General features: G+C 38.7%; 1 protein-coding gene across 1 annotated transcript in view; it reads left to right on the forward strand.

Moving 5' to 3' along the window:
• The window catches only part of prom1b (prominin 1 b), a 52,646-nt gene that overhangs the window by 6,396 nt on the left and 24,758 nt on the right, over window positions 1-21,492 (forward strand). The window contains exons 2-7 of the mRNA XM_060892072.1: window positions 4,547-4,608; window positions 4,730-4,756; window positions 6,226-6,431; window positions 9,531-9,651; window positions 19,380-19,443; window positions 19,538-19,627. Coding sequence (XP_060748055.1) covers window positions 4,547-4,608; window positions 4,730-4,756; window positions 6,226-6,431; window positions 9,531-9,651; window positions 19,380-19,443; window positions 19,538-19,627 — 570 coding nt within the window. The remainder of the gene's footprint in view (window positions 1-4,546; window positions 4,609-4,729; window positions 4,757-6,225; window positions 6,432-9,530; window positions 9,652-19,379; window positions 19,444-19,537; window positions 19,628-21,492) is intronic.

Below are 21,492 nucleotides of genomic sequence, written 5' to 3' on the forward strand. Positions count from 1 at the left end.
GACTATTTCCACTTGACTATACGCAGTTGTAGAAAGGACATTAATGTCACCCAAATGTGAATGGGCTCCCTTCTTCTTATTGCATCTCAGGGAGTTTTTCCATGCCATCATTGCCTCAGGCTTGCTCATTAGGGATAAATGATGAACTTATATTATTTACATTCTATGTTTCTATACTTCTGTAAGGCTGCATTGAGACAGTGTCCATTGTTTAAAGAGCTATACAAATAAATTGAATTTGAATTTAATTGAATACGCACATCCACCTTTCCCCTTGTTTAAGCAGAAACTGCCCCACTCAGTGGTGGACAACATCACAATGAGTTATAGACAGGCAGAATGCCCAGGACGCTCAGTCCTTATCATTGCATGCCATATTAGGACTCCTTGGCATAAGCATTGAGGTCTCAAGGTATTGTTGCTCTAGGAATTATGTCCTGTTGCTGCTACCAGGGTATCTACTGTATCTACTATATAAATATATAAATATATATAGGGGGGCACAGTAGCTTAGTGGTTAGCACGTTCGCCTCACACCTCCAGGGTCGGGGTTTGATTCCCGCCTCCACCTTGTGTGTGTGGAGTTTGCGTGTTCTCCCCGTGCCTCGGGGGTTTCCTCCGGGTACTCCGGTTTCCTCCCCCGGTCCAAAGACATGCATGGTAGGTTGATTGGCATCTCTGGAAAATTGTCCCTAGTGTGTGATTGTGTGAGTGAATGAATGAGTGTGTGTGTGCCCTGTGATGGGTTGGCACTCTGTCCAGGGCGTATCCTGCCTTGATGCCCGATGATGCCTGAGATAGGCACAGGCTCCCCGTGACCCGAGGTAGTTCGGATAAGCGGTAGAAGATGAATGAATGAGTTATATATATATATATATATATATATATATATATATATATATATATATATATATATATATATATATATATTACAGATTCAGTAAGGTTAACATTGCTTCCCCAGTGGTGTGAATGTGATGGTATGTGTGGGTTATTTTCCCTACCCATGAACCATATGGCTGAACCATAACAACCACTGAACCTTATTTGTACCGCTTGTAATTAGTGTTCAAGCCAAAGATAAACCAAGCAGGACATCTAATTACTGTGTAGTGTTCAGGGAAACAGAGACAGAATGCACTAGGAGGCCAGTCATTTAAGCCTATATCTTTTAAGCCTACAACAACACAATTATCTAGCAAATTTTATTTATGGCCAGAAAAACAGAGCCTTTAGCAGAAGAAGAAGACGTTTGGCTCTGTGCAGGTCTTGGTGTAATTTCCTGGTATAACTCCACCATTTTGCTCATTTGTTTGTCCTGTTCTTGTCTAAAACAAGCAAAAATTTTAGTTTGAATACATTTTTCTTAAAAATGTCTATGATTTTAGATCTAATAATGATAACATTAAATACGGTCTCTATGGTGGTAAATTTATTAATTAATTAAAATAATTTTTTTTAACCACTGATCAGAAGGTCGTGGGTTCTAATCTCACCACTGCCAAATTACTACTGCTTGGGCCATCAATCAAGGCCATTAACAGTTGTATAACTTAAATAAATGTAAGTCGCTTTAATAGAGTGTCTGCCAAATGCCATAAAGGTTTAGATGTCAGAAAGGTTTAGATGTAGAGCTAAACCTGAGGCTCAAACCCTAGACCAACATTATTTCTAATCATTTTATTTGGATCATGCCTATTGTTTAAATCGGTAAAGAAGGTAAAAATTCTTTAGATGTCAGTGAGGCATTTTCATCCTCTCATGTCTATGGTGGAATTTATAACCTCCCATAATGCAATGTGGCCTAGAAACATGGTCAGATTCCTGACTTGTTCTAAGCAGATTGCAATGAACAGAAACTGTACTGAACCTTTCTCCTGATACACCAAGCCTTTTGGTGTTACTGATGGATTCAACCTGTAATCCAGATACAGTATATTGCTCTATGTTTAATACAAGCACATTTTTGCCACTGCGTCGGCTCCTGAACCTAACACACTCACACCCAATGAAAAGGAGTTAATGTGTTTATAGACATGCAGTAAATGCAGATTAGTGCATAAGCAGCTTGTTAATTATGTTGTGACTTTGTATGTAGGTCATGATACTGATTATGTGTTTAAAATAAAGTGTGACTCACACGCACACACATTCGCACCCACACTTGTGTAATCATGTCCTATATGATAAACATGGCTCACAATTACAACTAAAACTGTACACACAAACACACACCTACATTCATAGCAGTTGTTTATTATATATACATATATATATATATATATATATATATATATATATATATATATATATATATATATATATATATATATATATATATATATATGAAGCAAGCTTTTTTGACAGCACAACAACACTATAGCTAACACACTAACACACTCTAGGTAGGAACTGTGTAAATTTGTCTTTACCTTCACTATATAGGGATGATTTTCATTGCTAAATCCTTATGTATTGTAAATAAATTATATAAAATAAATATATTTAGCCAGTTATTAACATACAATTATCATCACTTCATCTTCCAAAATCATTTCTTTTATCTTAAATCAGTAAATTCATATTTGCATGAATAATGCAAATATTGTTTGTATTATTATGTTCTATGTTTAATTATACTGTAACAATTTAATATATATATTTTTAATTTATTTATTTGAATTTTATATATTTTTTTATTTTATTTTATTCAATTGTAACTATTGCTATTCTTAATTTATTATTATATTTTTATTTATATATATTTCTATATGTTTATTATATTATTATTTATATGGTGATTGATGTGACAAACACATTTAAATTTGAATTAGAATTTTCCTAATTTAGGAAATTTTCCTAATTTTCCTAAGTTTTTTCTGGACATCTCTTAGCATGTAATTACAAAAACAACATGTGCTATAATGCAGAGTAGGAAAAAAGTCCACACACCTGGCAGAGAGCCTTCAACTCATCTACATACACATCTGCCTAGATATGATTTCTGTTGGGTTCTTGAGGTGCAAATGCAAATTGTGTTTGTGTGTGTGTGTGTGTGTGTGTGTGTGTATGTGTGTGTGCATGTGTGTGTGTGTGTGTGTGTGTGTGTGTGTATGTGTGTGCATGTGTGTGTGTGTGTGCGTGTGCGTGTGAGTGTGTGTGTGTGTGTGTGTGTTTCTAGAGGTGATCATTTGGATTTGTCCCAGTGACAGTGAATCTTTTCATTCCATTCACCAAAAAAGATTCGTTTATTTAATCTGAATGAATCAGTGAATGAATCTAAACAAATCAATGAATAAATTTGAACAAATCAGTGAATGAAGCTGACTGAATCAGTGAGTGAATTTGAACAAATCAGTGAGTGACCAGAATCAAAAGATTCCCCCTTATTGTTCCCTTGTTGTAAGTTCATAAGTTCAGACCATTTCTGCATTTTAAATGAAAGAGAAATATTCTTTTTGTTGTTGTTGTTGTTCTGGAATCTATTCTCTCACACACATGTGCATACAGTACACCCAGTTAAAGCAGCCTTGCGTTAGCTACACACTCACACACGCTTCAGCATAGGGAACCTTATCATTTCTATCTATCTATCTATCTATCTATCTATCTATCTATCTATCTATCTATCTATCTATCTATCTATCTATCTATCTATCTATCTATCTATCTATCCATATGTTTGTGTGTGTATATATATATATGTGTGTGTGTGTGTGTGTATGTTTGTATGTGTGAATGTGTGTATACAGTATATAAAACCATACATCACTAGATTCTAGTTTTGAGCAGATATTGTTGCTCAGCTGCCCAGAGCCATTAATTTCAATGGATATACTGTGGACTAAATATATATTGGGTACTTATAGATTGCTGAAAAACAACTACAAAAATGATGCTTTTATTTGCATTATGATTATGTTAGATGAGCACAGAAGGGTTCAACAGAAACAAGTGAGTCTGACGCTCACAGAGACCAACGCTGCAGAGCCTCACACCTTGAAACCTCAAATAGAGTAAGTTTCAGGCATAAGATGTTAAATGTATACATTCATTAATTCATCTTCTACCGCTTATCCGAACTACCTCGGGTCACAGGGAGCCTGTGCCCATCTCAGGCGTCATCGGGCATCAAGGCAGGATACACCCTGGACGGAGTGCCAACCCATCGCAGGGCACACACACACACTCTCATTCACTCACGCAATCACACACTACGGACAATTTTCCAGAGATGCCAATCAACCTACCATGCATGTCTTTGTACCGGGGAGGAAACCGGAGTACCCGGAGGAAACCCCCGAAGCACGGGGAGAAATGTATACACATATTAATAAAAATAATTCGATTTTGTATTGAGTAGATTATAGATTTAGGTTCTTTCCCAAGGTGAAGTGTAGTTACGGAGTCCTAGGGCAGGCACGAATGCTGTTTTTTCAGCACTGTAGAGGATTTTCTTTATATTTCAAACATAATTATTTGCACATACATTGATGTGAATGACAGAAACGGTTTTAAAATATCATTAATCTTTTTTTTGTTACAGACCTTATTGTCAAGATTTTGCAACAAAACAGGAAAGGACTCAAACCAGAGGAGCTCCAGAAGGTGTGTGTCTTTGTACGGATGCGTGCAGTTATATATTATTTATACTGCTTTCTTACGGTCTGAATCTCACTTTAATTTTAATTTTGTTTGATGCTGCATCTTCAAATTTGTGGAACAACAGCCTGAGAACATCGTCCTAACGCTTCAGGTAACATCATCCCATTTTTATCGTACATTTTTATCGTAACTGTGGAAAAAAAAACAAAAAAAAAAACATTTGGACATTTCCTCTTGTCATTACCTTTATTTACTCATATATCTTGTCATATTATTTTGTTAATTTTTCCACTGTTTACTCATGGGTGAGAAATTAAACAAAAACAAAAAAAACAACAATAATTAATTGATTAATTAGTAAAAATAACTTGGCCTCCTTATAGCCTGGTCAGGTTAAATTAAATTACATTTTGTTGGCTCCGTCCCATTAAAGAAAATCACAACCGCAAAGAAACGTTTCTATATAGTGGGTGTGGTCTTTATGTGACTCCACCCACTTTCTCAGGGGATGACGGTGAACTGGATGGTTTAATGAACCCAAAACCCAAAAACAGAATGAAATCCACACACATAAACAGATCATGCACTGTAAGCAGACAGAGTAACAAAGAACTCATTTATATATTTCACTCTTTGTGTGATGCTACCGATTATGGACAGGAGTGATTTATCTAGATAGAAAGAAAGCAACTGGATGGATGTTCTGAGCACGATGGATCAGAAACTATGACTGACATCTGGTTTGAACCAGTTCTAAATAGCATCTAGATAGCGTGGGATGTGGTAGCTCAGTGGTTAAGGTGTTCGACTACTAAACGGAAGGTCATTGCTTCGAATCCCAGGTCTACCAAGTTGCCACTGCAGGGCCCCTGAGCAAGGCCCTTAACCCTCAATTGCTCTGGTGTATAAACTGAAATAAGAAAATGTAAGTCACTCTGGATAAGAGTGTCTGCTAAATGCTGTAAATGTAAATATGTAAATGTAGATAGCAAAGAGGCTGACATAAAATACGTCATCGATGCGCATGTGCACTTTGTCGACTGTTGAATGAAAACAAACTGTTTATCCATGTAGAGCGACGTGCAAGATTTCAGAGGACAAACAGTGTGGATTAAGCATAAAAATAAAAAGGAATCCATACATGATGTGGGTGAAGAGTGACGAGATTGGGTGCAGACTTAAGGATGAGAGACAGGCTGGATGTTTCTATGAAGGGAAGATAGTCGCTTTAAAACAGTACTAAAGGTTCTGCTGAGCTCCATGGACCAGCTCAAGCATACTTTTTTTTGTGTTAAGACCCTGAGACTTCTTGAAGAATGTTCATGGCCCAATGGTCGATTAGTAGCCGTCTGAAAGGCTTTAGACTAATAAAACAACACACTAAAATTTTCCTGATTCACACGCACTTGTTTGCCTTTAGCTACATCGTCAGGCGAGCCAGAATTCCATGGCTGCACAACGACCCACTGATTGTGACTCAGTTCACGTGGCTTCACCATGACTCACATACAGAATGATGGAAACGTGTTTTTTGTAACGAGCCACGTCAGGTTTTCATAACAGATGAAATAAACCATGACTCATATTTTTCATGTTTTTTTCTCACTCTCCTTTCCGAAGGCCATTTATTATGAGCTCGGCTTCATCGTGCTGGCTGTGTTGGGTGTCGTGTTCGTGCTGCTGATGCCGCTGGTGGGTTTGTTTTTCTGCCTGTGTCGGTGCTGTGAGAACTGCGGAGGCGAGATGCACCAAAGGCACCGCAAAAATGCTGAGTGTCAGCGTGGCTTCTATACCTTCTCTCTCATCACCTCGTCACTGGTCATGGCGTATGTATGCAAACTACAGCTCAAATGTGTTTACAATGCCACAACAGTCTGAGATGCTTTTCTGCATATAACTAATGTAAAGACACACACACACACGCACATAAACACACACACATACACACACACACACATAAATACACATGCACATACACACACACACATACACACACACATACAGTACAAGCACATACACACACATGCACATACCCATACACATGCACACATTCACACGCACATACCCATACACATACACACACATGCACACACACGCACATACCCATACACATACACACACACATGCACACACACATACACACACACGCACATAAATACACATGCACATACACACGCACATAAATACACATGCACATACACACACTCGCACATACACACACATGCACATACGCATACACATGCACACACTCATACACACACACGCACATACACACACATGCACATACACACACGCACATACCCATACACATACACACACATGCACACACATGCACACACTCATACACACACACACGCACGTACACACACATTCACATACACAAACGCACATACCCACACACATGCACATACACACACGCCCATACCCATACACATGCACACATACACACACACACATGTACATACACATACACACACATACATACATACACACACGCACATAAATACACATGCACATACACACACTCGCACATACACACACGCACATACACGCACATACACACACACATGCACATACCCATACACATGCACACACTCATACACACACACGCACATACACACACATGCACATACACACACACACATACCCATACACATACACATACACACACGCCCATACCCATACACATGCACACATACACACACACACATGTACATACACATACACACACATACACACACATGCACATACACACACGCCCATACACACACACATGCACATACACACACATAAACACAGACACACACGCAAACATTGTGCACTTTCATAACTTTCAGAATTTTTAAACTGTAGTTACATTTCCTACGATGTTGATCAGGAGGATAAGTTTAAGGCTCTGAACTAGTAAGACAGAAGGTTTGGAACAATGTTTGAATTCAAACTGCCATCATTGAAACAATCAAGTTTCCAGAAGTATTTCTGTTTGTTTCTATCCAATTCGCAATCGCAATATTTTATGAGTTACTAATTGAACTAAATGAAATAATTGAACTAAATGTTACTTGAAGTTAAAAGTTAAGAAAGATTATGTTTATATTTTATGCTGAAATTTTATCCATAATTTTTGTTTCCATTTGCTAATGCCAATTGCGTTAAAATAAAAATGTGTAGTCGTGGATCAAATGCAGTTTATGCTGTTTTGAGAAAAAAGTTTTTAGTTTGGTAGTTTTATATTGTTTATTATTTCAAAGCTGTCACTCAAACATGTGTATCAGACATTATGCTCATGGCTGTGTGTGTGTGTGTGTGTGTGTGTGTGAGAGAGAGAGAGAGAGAGAGAGAGAGAGAGAGAGAGAGATACTAATTCTTCCCTGGAAATTAACTGAATTCCATGGATCCTCCACTGGTTCATGTCTCTCTCCATTTCTACCTGACATCTAAGTGCAGGATTTATGCATTATGAGTGTGTGTGTGTGTATGTGTGTGTATGTGTGTGTGTGTGTGTGTGTGTGAGAGAGAGAGAGAAAGACAGACAGAGGAGAGAGAGAGAGAGAGAGAGAGAGAGAGAGAGAGAGAGAGAGAGAGAGAGAGAGAGAGAGAGAGAGAGAGAGAGAGAGAGGAAGTGCAACTTAAATACAACTTTGTTAATAAAAGGCTTCGTTCAAGAGTAAACCTGCAATGGTTTAGAATCTCACACACACACACACACACACACACACACACACACACACACACACACAGAATGAGTTTGAGTTTCTTGTTCTTCGTGTGTGTGTGTGTGTGTGTGTAACAGTTATGTGACATCGATAGCCCTTATTTTGTCCTTAGAGAAATTCTCCACTTTTCTTTCCTGTGCAGACAGCAGCCTTCACACTACAATGAGCGTTTGTGAAGGGAAGACAAGCGTGAGCCCTGTCTGCATTGTGTGTGTATGTGTGTGTGTGTGTGTGTGTGTGTGTGTACAGAAAGAGTAACTCAAATTTCAGACCATTTTTCAGTTATTTACTGTACTTTCAGTGTCTGGATGCTTCTGGTGAAATCTATGATTCATATTCATGATCTTTCATATTTAAAAATGTATAAAATGTGTTAAAATAACATTAAATACCTTGCAATTCAATTACATTTTTTTAAGAGTACACTTTAGTTCATATCTATAAGCACCTTCAAAAGCACTTTAAATTGCCTTCACTTGTCAGCAGGAGGCGATAAAGAGCAAAGTAAACTATTAGAAGAGGTGAGTGTAATGAACAGAGGAAATCAAACACAACTAGAGGAGAATGTAGCTAAAATACACAAGGGTGCCCTCTGCTGGTTTGTGAAGGTATCAATGATCCAAGTATTTAATTCTTAATAAATGATGTTCATCTGTTCAAACTTTGTGTTCTGTAATTTGCTGAAGTTGCTTTTGGAGGCAAACTTTGGTGAATGTGTTTGAACCTTGATAAGAGAAGTGAGTTCTGTATTGTAAACCTTTGTCAATAAGAGGTGCCTGTGTGTGTGTGTGTGTGTGTGTGTGTGTGTGTACTGGCATAAAGAGTTACTGCCCCTGTGTGGTTAGTGGTTGCTATTGGATGACCCTTTGTTCCACTACATGTGTACAATTTCAGCAGTAAGAGCTAGCACACAGGTTTACATTACAGATATACAGTTACTGTGTATGTTACTGTTTACTGTATATACACTGTATAAAGTGTGTTTGTGTGTGTGTGCACATGTGTGCGTGCATGTGTATGTGTGCATATGTGTGTGTGTGTGTAGCTCATCTGTTACCTACATAGTGGTAGATGATAGGAGTCTTAATTCATGGTGATACTGAGAATATTGAAAGAATAGTATAGAGTGTGTATGATCATTATGTCACAAATGTGTTAATTAAATATGAAAAGTAACACAGTGTTAATTACACATTGTGTATATTCCAGAGTGGGAGTCCTGGTCGCCTACGCTGCAAGCCACAACATCACGTCCCAGATCAACAGCACCAAACGACTTGTTAGCTCCAACATTAACGACCTGAAATCACTGGCCAGTTATACACCAGCGGTAACACACAACACAAACACACAGTGTAACTTTACTGACACAGTAACACACAACACAAACACACAGTGTAACTTTACTGACACAGTAACAACACAAACACACAGTGTAACTTTACTGACACAGTAACACACAACACAAACACACAGTGTAACTTTACTGACACAGTAACAACACAACACAAACACACAGTGTAACTTTACTGACACAGTAACACACAACACAAACACACAGTGCAACTTTACTGACACAGTAACACACAACACAAACACACAGTGTAACTTTACTGACACAGTAACACACAACAAACACACAGTGTAACTTTACTGACACAGTAACAACACAAACACACAGTGTAACTTTACTGACACAGTAACAACACAAACACACAGTGTAACTTTACTGACACAGTAACACACAGCACAAACACACAGTGTAACTTTACTGACACAGTAACAACACAAACACACAGTGTAACTTTACTGACACAGTAACACACAACACAAACACACAGTGTAACTTTACTGACACAGTAACAACACAAACACACAGTGTAACTTTACTGACACAGTAACACACAACACAAACACACAGTGTAACTTTACTGACACAGTAACACACAACACAAACACACAGTGTAACTTTACTGACACAGTAACACACAGCACAAACACACAGTGTAACTTTACTGACACAGTAACACACAACACAAACACACAGAGTAACTTTACTGACACAGTAACACACAACACAAACACACAGTGTAACTTTACTGACACAGTAACACACAACACAAACACACAGTGTAACTTTACTGACACAGTAACAACACAAACACACAGTGTAATTTTACTGACACAGTAACACACAACACAAACACACAGTGTAACTTTACTGACACAGTAACACACAGCACAAACACACAGTGTAACTTTACTGACACAGTAACACACAACACAAACACACAGTGTAACTTTACTGACACAGTAACACACAACACAAACACACAGTGTAACTTTACTGACACAGTAACACACAGCACAAACACACAGTGTAACTTTACTGACACAGTAACACACAAAACAAACACACAGTGTAACTTTACTGACACAGTAACACACAAAACAAACACACAGTGTAACTTTACTGACACAGTAACACACAACACAAACACACAGTGTAACTTTACTGACACAGTAACACATAACACAAACACACAGTGTAACTTTACTGACACAGTAACACACAACACAAACACACAGTGTAACTTTACTGACACAGTAACACACAACACAAACACACAGTGTAACTTTACTGACACAGTAACACACAGCACAAACACACAGTGTAACTTTACTGACACAGTAACACACAACACAAACACACAGTGTAACTTTACTGACACAGTAACACACAACACAAACACACAGTGTAACTTTACTGACACAGTAACACATAACACAAACACACAGTGTAACTTTACTGACACAGTAACACACAACACAAACACACAGTGTAACTTTACTGACACAGTAACACACAACACAAACACACAGTGTAACTTTACTGACACAGTAACACACAGCACAAACACACAGTGTAACTTTACTGACACAGTAACAACACAAACACACAGTGTAACTTTACTGACACAGTAACACACAACACAAACACACAGTGTAACTTTACTGACACAGTAACACACAACACAAACACACAGTGTAACTTTACTGACACAGTAACACACAACACAAACACACAGTGTAACTTTACTGACACAGTAACACACAACACAAACACACAGTGTAACTTTACTGACACAGTAACACACAACACAAACACACAGTGTAACTTTACTGACACAGTAACACACAACACAAACACACAGTGTAACTTTACTGACACAGTAACACACAACACAAACACACAGTGTAACTTTACTGACACAGTAACAACACAAACACACAGTGTAACTTTATTGACACAGTAACACACAACACAAACACACAGTGTAACTTTACTGACACAGTAACAACACAACACAAACACACAGTGTACATTTACATTTACATTTACAGCATTTGGCAGACGCCCTTATCCAGAGCGACGTACATAAGTGCTTAAATCTCTAACATTGAATACATTAATGCTGGATCACTAAGTTACATACTTAAGATACCATGAGTTTAAAACATTTGTTCAAAGTTACAATGAAAGTGTCAAAGGTGTGTTTTTTTTTTTTTTTTTTTTTTTTTTTTTTTTTTTTAAATGCAAAAGATAATGAAAGAAGTGCTAGTTGAAGTGTTTCCTGAATAAGTAGGTCTTCAACCGCCGCTTGAAAATAGCCAGTGACTCAGCTGTCCGGACCTCTAGGGGAAGTTCGTTCCACCACCTTGGTGCCAGAACAGAAATGAGTCTTGTAGTATACTTACCTCTTACTCTGAGAGATGGTGGAACCAGTCGAGCAGTGCTGGTAGATCGGAGGGTACGGGGTGCAGTGCGAGGAGTGATGAGGGCTTTGAGGTAAGACGGAGCTGGTCCATTTTTGGCTTTGTAGGCCAGCATCAGTGTTTTGAATCTGATGCGTGCAGCTACCGGAAGCCAGTGGAGGGATCGCAGCAGCGGGGTGGTATGAGAGAACTTTGGCAGGTTGAAAACAAGCCGGGCAGCTGCATTTTGGATCATTTGCAGAGGACGGATTGCGTTCATAGGTAGACCTGCCAGCAGTGCATTGCAGTAATCCAGTCTAGAAATGACAAGAGACTGAACAAGTACCTGAGCAGCCTGTGTGGACAGAAATGATCGAATCCTTCTAATGTTGTAGAGAAGAAACCGACATGAGCGAGTCACATTAGCAACATGAGAGGAAAAGGACAGTTGATTGTCCATGGTTACCCCAAGGTTGCGAGCTGTGGCTGAAGGGGAGATCAGATCGTTGTGCAAGGATATAGCAAGATCATGACCTGGGGATGAATCACCTGGGATGAAGAGCAGCTCAGTTTTGCTAGGATTAAGCTTTAACTGATGAGCAGTCATCCATGATGAAATTTCTGCCAGACATGCAGAGATCCGGTCAGAAGCTGTGGCATCTGCGGGTGGGAAAGAGAAGATAAGTTGTGTATCATCAGCATAGCAGTGGTAAGAGAACCCATGTGAGGAAATAACTTCACCAAGAGAGTGAGTATACAGGGAGAAAAGAAGAGGACCAAGTACTGAGCCTTGTGGGACGCCAGTGGAGAGTCTGCGTGGAGCAGATGTCACTCCCCTCCATGTTACCTGATATGAGCGTCCTTCCAGGTAGGAAGCGAACCATTCCCAAGCTGATCCGCATATCCCAAGACTCCTGAGGGTGGCTAAGAGAGTCTTATGGTTGACCGTATCAAACGCTGCTGAAAGGTCAAGGAGGATAAGGACAGATGAGAGATTGGCTGATCTAGCAGCATGTAGTTTCTCAGAGACATCTAAAAGGGCTGTCTCTGTGGAATGAGCTGCTTTAAAGCCAGACTGGTTGGGGTCTTGGAGGTTGTTCTGTGAGAGATAGACAGACAGTTGATTAAAGACAATGCGTTCAAGAATTTTTGAAAGAAACGAGAGAAGTGATACCGGTCTGTAGTTACTGATGTCTGATGGATCCAGAGCAGGTTTCTTCAGGATGGGAATAACCCTTGCTCTCTTGAAGGTAGTTGGTACCTGACCAGATGCTATGGATCTATTGGTGATAGTTGTAATGAAGGGCAGAAGGTCTTGCGAGATGGTCTGCAGCAAAGTGGAAGGGAGTGGATCCAATGGGCAGGTGGTAGGATTGCAAGACTGGATGAGTTTTAGAATCTCTTCTGCTGTTACAGTTGAGAAATGTGACAACAAAGGTGTAGGGGAGTCCATACTCTGAGATGTAAGTGCAGTCGGGGCTGAAGTGAAGGTCCGGCAGATTTCCTCAATCTTCTCCTGGTAGAAAGAAGCAAAGTCTTCTGCAGTCAGGGAGGATGAAGAAGGTGGAGCCGGGGGGTTGAGTAGAGAAGAGATGATGTTGTGGAATTTCCGAGGGTCATGTGAGGAAGCTTCAAGCTTTTCCTTGTAGAAGGAAGTCTTGGCAGAAGTCACATCTGAGGAGAACTTGGCCATGAGTGTTCGGTAAGAATCAAGTGTAACTTTACTGACACAGTAACACACAACACAAACACACAGTGTAACTTTACTGACACAGTAACACACAACACAAACACACAGTGTAACTTTACTGACACAGTAACACACAACACAAACACACAGTGTAACTTTACTGACACAGTAACACACAAACACACAGTGTAACTTTACTGACACAGTAACAACACAACCCAAACACACAGTGTAACTTTACTGACACAGTAACACACAACACAAACACACAGTGTAACTTTACTGACACAGTAACAACACAAACACACAGTGTAACTTTACTGACACAGTAACACACAACACAAACACACAGTGTAACTTTACTGACACAGTAACACACAGCACAAACACACAGTGTAACTTTACTGACACAGTAACACACAACACAAACACACAGTGTAACTTTACTGACACAGTAACACACAACACAAACACACAGTGTAACTTTACTGACACAGTAACACACAGCACAAACAAACAGTGTAACTTTACTGACACAGTAACAACACAAACACACAGTGTAACTTTACTGACACAGTAACACACAACACAAACACACAGTGTAACTTTACTGACACAGTAACACACAACACAAACACACAGTGTAACTTTACTGACACAGTAACACATAACACAAACACACAGTGTAACCTTACTGACACAGTAACACACAACACAAACACACAGTGTAACTTTACTGACACAGTAACACACAACACAAACACACAGTGTAACTTTACTGACACAGTAACACACAACACAAACACACAGTGTAACTTTACTGACACAGTAACAACACAAACACACAGTGTAACTTTACTGACACAGTAACACACAACACAAACACACAGTGTAACTTTACTGACACAGTAACAACACAACACAAACACACAGTGTAACTTTACTGACACAGTAACAACACAAACACACAGTGTAACTTTACTGACACAGTAACACACAACACAAACACACAGTGTAACTTTACTGACACAGTAACAACACAAACACACAGTGTAACTTTACTGACACAGTAACACACAACACAAACACACAGTGTAACTTTACTGACACAGTAACACACAACACAAACACACAGTGTAACTTTACTGACACAGTAACACACAACACAAACACACAGTGTAACTTTACTGACACAGTAACACACACCATAATCACAGTGTAACTTTACTGACACAGTAACACACAACACAAACACACAGTGTAACTTTACTGACACAGTAACACACAACACAAACACACAGTGTAACTTTACTGACACAGTAACACACAACACAAACACACAGTGTAACTTTACTGACACAGTAACACACAACACAAACACACAGTGTAACTTTACTGACACAGTAACACACAACACAAACACACAGTGTAACTTTACTGACACAGTAACACACAACACAAACACACAGTGTAACTTTACTGACACAGTAACACACAACACAAACACACAGTGTAACTTTACTGACACAGTAACACACAACACAAACACACAGTGTAACTTTACTGACACAGTAACACACAACACAAACACACAGTGTAACTTTACTGACACAGTAACACACAACACAAACACACAGTGTAACTTTACTGACACAGTAACACACAACACAAACACACAGTGTAACTTTACTGACACAGTAACACACAACACAAACACACAGTGTAACTTTACTGACACAGTAACACACAACACAAACACACAGTGTAACTTTACTGACACAGTAACACACAACACAAACACACAGTGTAACTTTACTGACACAGTAACACACAACACAAACACACAGTGTAACTTTACTGACACAGTAACACACAGCACAAACACACAGTGTAACTTTACTGACACAGTAACACACAACACAAACACACAGTGTAACTTTACTGACACAGTAACACACAACACAAACACACAGTGTAACTTTACTGACACAGTAACACACAACACAAACACACAGTGTAACTTTACTGACACAGTAACACACAACACAAACACACAGTGTAACTTTACTGACACAGTAACACAACACAAACACACAGTGTAACTTTACTGACACAGTAACACACAACACAAACACACAGTGTAACTTTACTGACACAGTAACACACAACACAAACACACAGTGTAACTTTACTGACACAGTAACACACAACACAAACACACAGTGTAACTTTACTGACACAGTAACACACAACACAAACACACAGTGTAACTTTACTGACACAGTAACAACACAAACACACAGTGTAACTTTACTGACACAGTAACACACAACACAAACACACAGTGTAACTTTACTGACACAGTAACACACAACACAAACACACAGTGTAACTTTACTGACACAGTAACACACAACACAAACACACAGTGTAACTTTACTGACACAGTAACACACAACACAAACACACAGTGTAACTTTACTGACACAGTAACACACAACACAAACACACAGTGTAACTTTACTGACACAGTAACACACAACACAAACACACAGTGTAACTTTACTGACACAGTAACACACAACACAAACACACAGTGTAACTTTACTGACACAGTAACACACAACACAAACACACAGTGTAACTTTACTGACACAGTAACACACAACACAAACACACAGTGTAACTTTACTGACACAGTAACACACAACACAAACACACAGTGTAACTTTACTGACACAGTAACACACAACACAAACACACAGTGTAACTTTACTGACACAGTAACACACAACACAAACACACAGTGTAACTTTACTGACACAGTAACACACAACACAAACACACAGTGTAACTTTACTGACACAGTAACACACAACACAAACACACAGTGTAACTTTACTGACACAGTAACACACAACACAAACACACAGTGTAACTTTACTGACACAGTAACACACAACACAAACACACAGTGTAACTTTACTGACACAGTAACACAACACAAACACACAGTGTAACTTTACTGACACAGTAACACACAACACAAACACACAGTGTACTGTAACTTTTCTGACACAGTAACACACAACACAAACACACAGTGTAACTTTACTGACACAGTAACACACACCATAATCACAGTGTAACTTTACTGACACAGTAACACACAACACAAACACACAGTGTAACTTTACTGACACAGTAACACACAACACAAACACACAGTGTAACTTTACTGACACAGTAACACACAACACAAACACACAGTGTAACTTTACTGACACAGTAACACACAACACAAACACACAGTGTAACTTTACTGACACAGTAACACACAACACAAACACACAGTGTAACTTTACTGACACAGTAACACACAACACAAACACACAGTGTAACTTTACTGACACAGTAACACACAACACAAACACACAGTGTAACTTTACTGACACAGTAACACACAACACAAACACACAGTGTAACTTTACTGACACAGTAACACACAACACAAACACACAGTGTAACTTTACTGACACAGTAACACACAACACAAACACACAGTGTAACTTTACTGACACAGTAACACACAACACAAACACACAGTGTAACTTTACTGACACAGTAACACACAACACAAACACACAGTGTAACTTTACTGACACAGTAACAACACAAACACACAGTGTAACTTTACTGACACAGTAACACACAACACAAACACACAGTGTAACTTTACTGACACAGTAACACACAACACAAACACACAGTGTAACTTTACTGACACAGTAACACACAACACAAACACACAGTGTAACTTTACTGACACAGTAACACACAACACAAACACACAGTGTAACTTTACTGACACAGTAACACACAACACAAACACACAGTGTAACTTTACTGACACAGTAACACACAACACAAACACACAGTGTAACTTTACTGACACAGTAACAACACAACACAAACACACAGTGTAACTTTACTGACACAGTAACACACAACACAAACACAGTGTACTGTAACTTTACTGACACAGTAACACACAACACAAACACACAGTGTAACTTTACTGACACAGTAACACACAACACAAACACACAGTGTAACTTTACTGACACAGTAACACACAACACAAACACACAGTGTACTGTAACTTTACTGACACAGTAACACACAACACAAACACACAGTGTAACTTTACTGACACAGTAACACACAACATAATCACAGTGTAACTTTACTGACACAGTAACACACAACATAATCACAGTGTAACTTTACTGACACAGTAACACACAACATAAACACAGTGTAACTTTACTGACACAGTAACACACAACACAAACACACAGTGTAACTTTACTGACACAGTAACAACACAAACACACAGTGTAACGTTACTGACACAGTAACAACACAAACACACAGTGTAACTTTACTGACACAGTAACAACACAAACACACAGTGTAACTTTACTGACACAGTAACACACAGCACAAACACACAGTGTAACTTTACTGACACAGTAACACACAACACAAACACACAGTGTAACTTTACTGACACAGTAACACACAACACAAACACACAGTGTAACTTTACTGACACAGTAACACACAGCACAAACACACAGGGTAACTTTACTGACACAGTAACAACACAAACACACAGTGTAACTTTACTGACACAGTAACACACAACACAAACACACAGTGTAACTTTACTGACACAGTAACACACAACACAAACACACAGTGTAACTTTACTGACACAGTAACACATAACACAAACACACAGTGTAACCTTACTGACACAGTAACACACAACACAAACACACAGTGTAACTTTACTGACACAGTAACACACAACACAAACACACAGTGTAACTTTACTGACACAGTAACACACAACACAAACACACAGTGTAACTTTACTGACACAGTAACAACACAAACACACAGTGTAACTTTACTGACACAGTAACACACAACACAAACACACAGTGTAACTTTACTGACACAGTAACAACACAACACAAACACACAGTGTAACTTTACTGACACAGTAACACACAACACAAACACACAGTGTAACTTTACTGACACAGTAACAACACAAACACACAGTGTAACTTTACTGACACAGTAACACACAGCACAAACACACAGTGTAACTTTACTGACACAGTAACACACAGCACAAACACACAGTGTAACTTTACTGACACAGTAACACACAACACAAACACACAGTGTAACTTTACTGACACAGTAACACACAACACAAACACACAGTGTAACTTTACTGACACAGTAACAACACAAACACACAGTGTAAATTTACTGACACAGTAAACACAGCACAAACACACAGTGTAACTTTACTGACAAAGTAACACACAACACAAACACACAGTGTAACTTTACTGACAAAGTAACACACAACACAAACACACAGTGTAACTTTACTGACACAGTAACACACAACACAAAGACACAGTACTAGAGCAGTGTGTCATTACACATACAGATTTCAAACTAACAAACACACCAAGAAACACACAATCTAACTAAATTACTGTTGAATTGTGTTACATTTACAGCAAATCGACTATCTGACTGCACAATACACAACAGCCAGAAATAAAGTTCTCTCTGATCTAGACAGTAAGTCGTCTTAGTCCCTTTCTAGCAATATTTTTTTTAGATATTTATTACATTTTCGTGATTTCTTTTAATTTACTTTTTTTATTAAATCCAGACATTGGGCCGTTGTTGGGTGGGCAGATACACAACCAGCTAAACAGAGACGTGATGCCAGCTTTAGACAACGTACTGCGAATGGCAGCAGGTAAAGTCAAACACACACATACTGTACAGATAAACCCACACACATGCACACACAAACACAGATTTAAATGACAACAGAGACTGAATAAAACTGTTTTATTGTGTCCATGTTGATCATTGAATGTCTTTGTCATGTCTCATGCCACAGTGGTGGTTAATATTAAGCTCTCTTATTTATATAAAGATTAATTAATAAACACAGAATCGTCAATTTTTTTCCCCGGCATAGAAAATTGTGTTTAATTTGTAATAACAGCTGTAATTACAAGAGAGTAACAAATTCAATAGAATTCCATTTTATTTCTATACGGCTTTTAATTTAAGAAGGAAAACCCGTACCGGCGAATTCATACAATTATCCAACAAGCCAATCACGTTGCAGCAGAGCGATGCAGAAAATCATGCAGACTTTCAAGAGCTTCAGTTAACGTTCAATATTTTTCAGTATATTTAACTTTGATCGTGTCATGGTTGTTGGATGTTGATCATTTTGGGTTTCCACTCACAAAAGACTGTGAAAACACAATCCAACGAGCAGCAGTCACATGGCGGAGAAGAGCGGCTGACAGGAACGCTAATGGCAATAACCGCTCTTTACAAACGTGGTGAACAGAAAAGCATCTCAAACATCACATTTCACTCCTGTGACCAAGAAAAGAGACTAAATCTACAGTCTCAACCAAACTGGACCAGATGAAGATGATGTTTTTTATTCACAGCATCTGACTGACGCCTCTTATCCAGAGTGACTTACATGTTATCTTATTTTACACAACTGATGGTTAAGGGCCTGGCACAGCGGCCCAGCTGTGGCAGCTTGGTGGACCTATGATTCAAACTCATAACCTTCTAATCGATAGTCAAACGCCTTAACCACTAGGCTACTGCATCCCCAGGTTTTTCCAATAAAGCTCTTGACCTGTGTCTCCATGATGTTATGAACCTCACTGTTCTGCTGCCCCATGACTAGCTGATTGGATAACAGCATGAATGATATCCGAGTATGTAGAATTCACATGACATTGTTTACTTACGCAGCACCGTTCAAACAGAAAGCGTACTAACCGATTCATTGAGATGAAAAAGGATCGTGGTAGTGACGGGCCAATTGGCATGAAGTTTTGGTCATTTTTATCATCACAACCATCTTGTAGTGAAAGTTACACAGTTACAAAAAAGATGATGAAATTTGGACATGGATATACACATACTGAACATACTGAACATCGCATTAATTGCTCTGCTTCCCTCTCTCTTTTCCTGTCTATCTATCTCTATCTCTATCTCTCTTGCTCTGATTGTATTATTAAGTCAAAGTGGAAAGTGCTATTAAAGGTAACGATGAAATCCCGCTGCCCTGCGCCCTGAACGTAGAACCTGAGGAATTTGCTTGTGTGTGTGTGGTGTCGGTTTCGGTCGACTTGTAGTATGTTGTGACCCTAAGACAGACACTTATTATATTTAAAAATAAATAAATAAATAAAAATAATAATAATAAAATTTGACCTGTATCTATGGAAGACCAAAGAGGTCATGCATTATTATATTTGTTTTGGTTTTAGTTTTCTCTTTATTACAACATGACAAAAACCAGTTTTCTGAGGACGTAATTTTATGTACTGTATGTAAATGTTTCTGGTGTATTTCATAGTGTGTGTGCCTCTTTCTCAAGTGTCACACACTTATGGTAACCAAAATCAAAAAAATTTATTAAAGCATGGCCTCTTAGGACTTCCGTATGTGGCCAGACGATGGATTTCTGGCGTCTGGGATTCAATCCGTTTGGCCACTTTGAGCAGAACTTTTCCACATGATTTACTTCACTCTCCGGAAAGAAACACACCTTTGAAAGTATAATACACTTCC

This window comes from Tachysurus vachellii, chromosome 2 (assembly GCF_030014155.1).
Source record: "Tachysurus vachellii isolate PV-2020 chromosome 2, HZAU_Pvac_v1, whole genome shotgun sequence".
In the NCBI taxonomy this organism is placed as follows: Eukaryota; Metazoa; Chordata; class Actinopteri; order Siluriformes; family Bagridae; genus Tachysurus; species Tachysurus vachellii.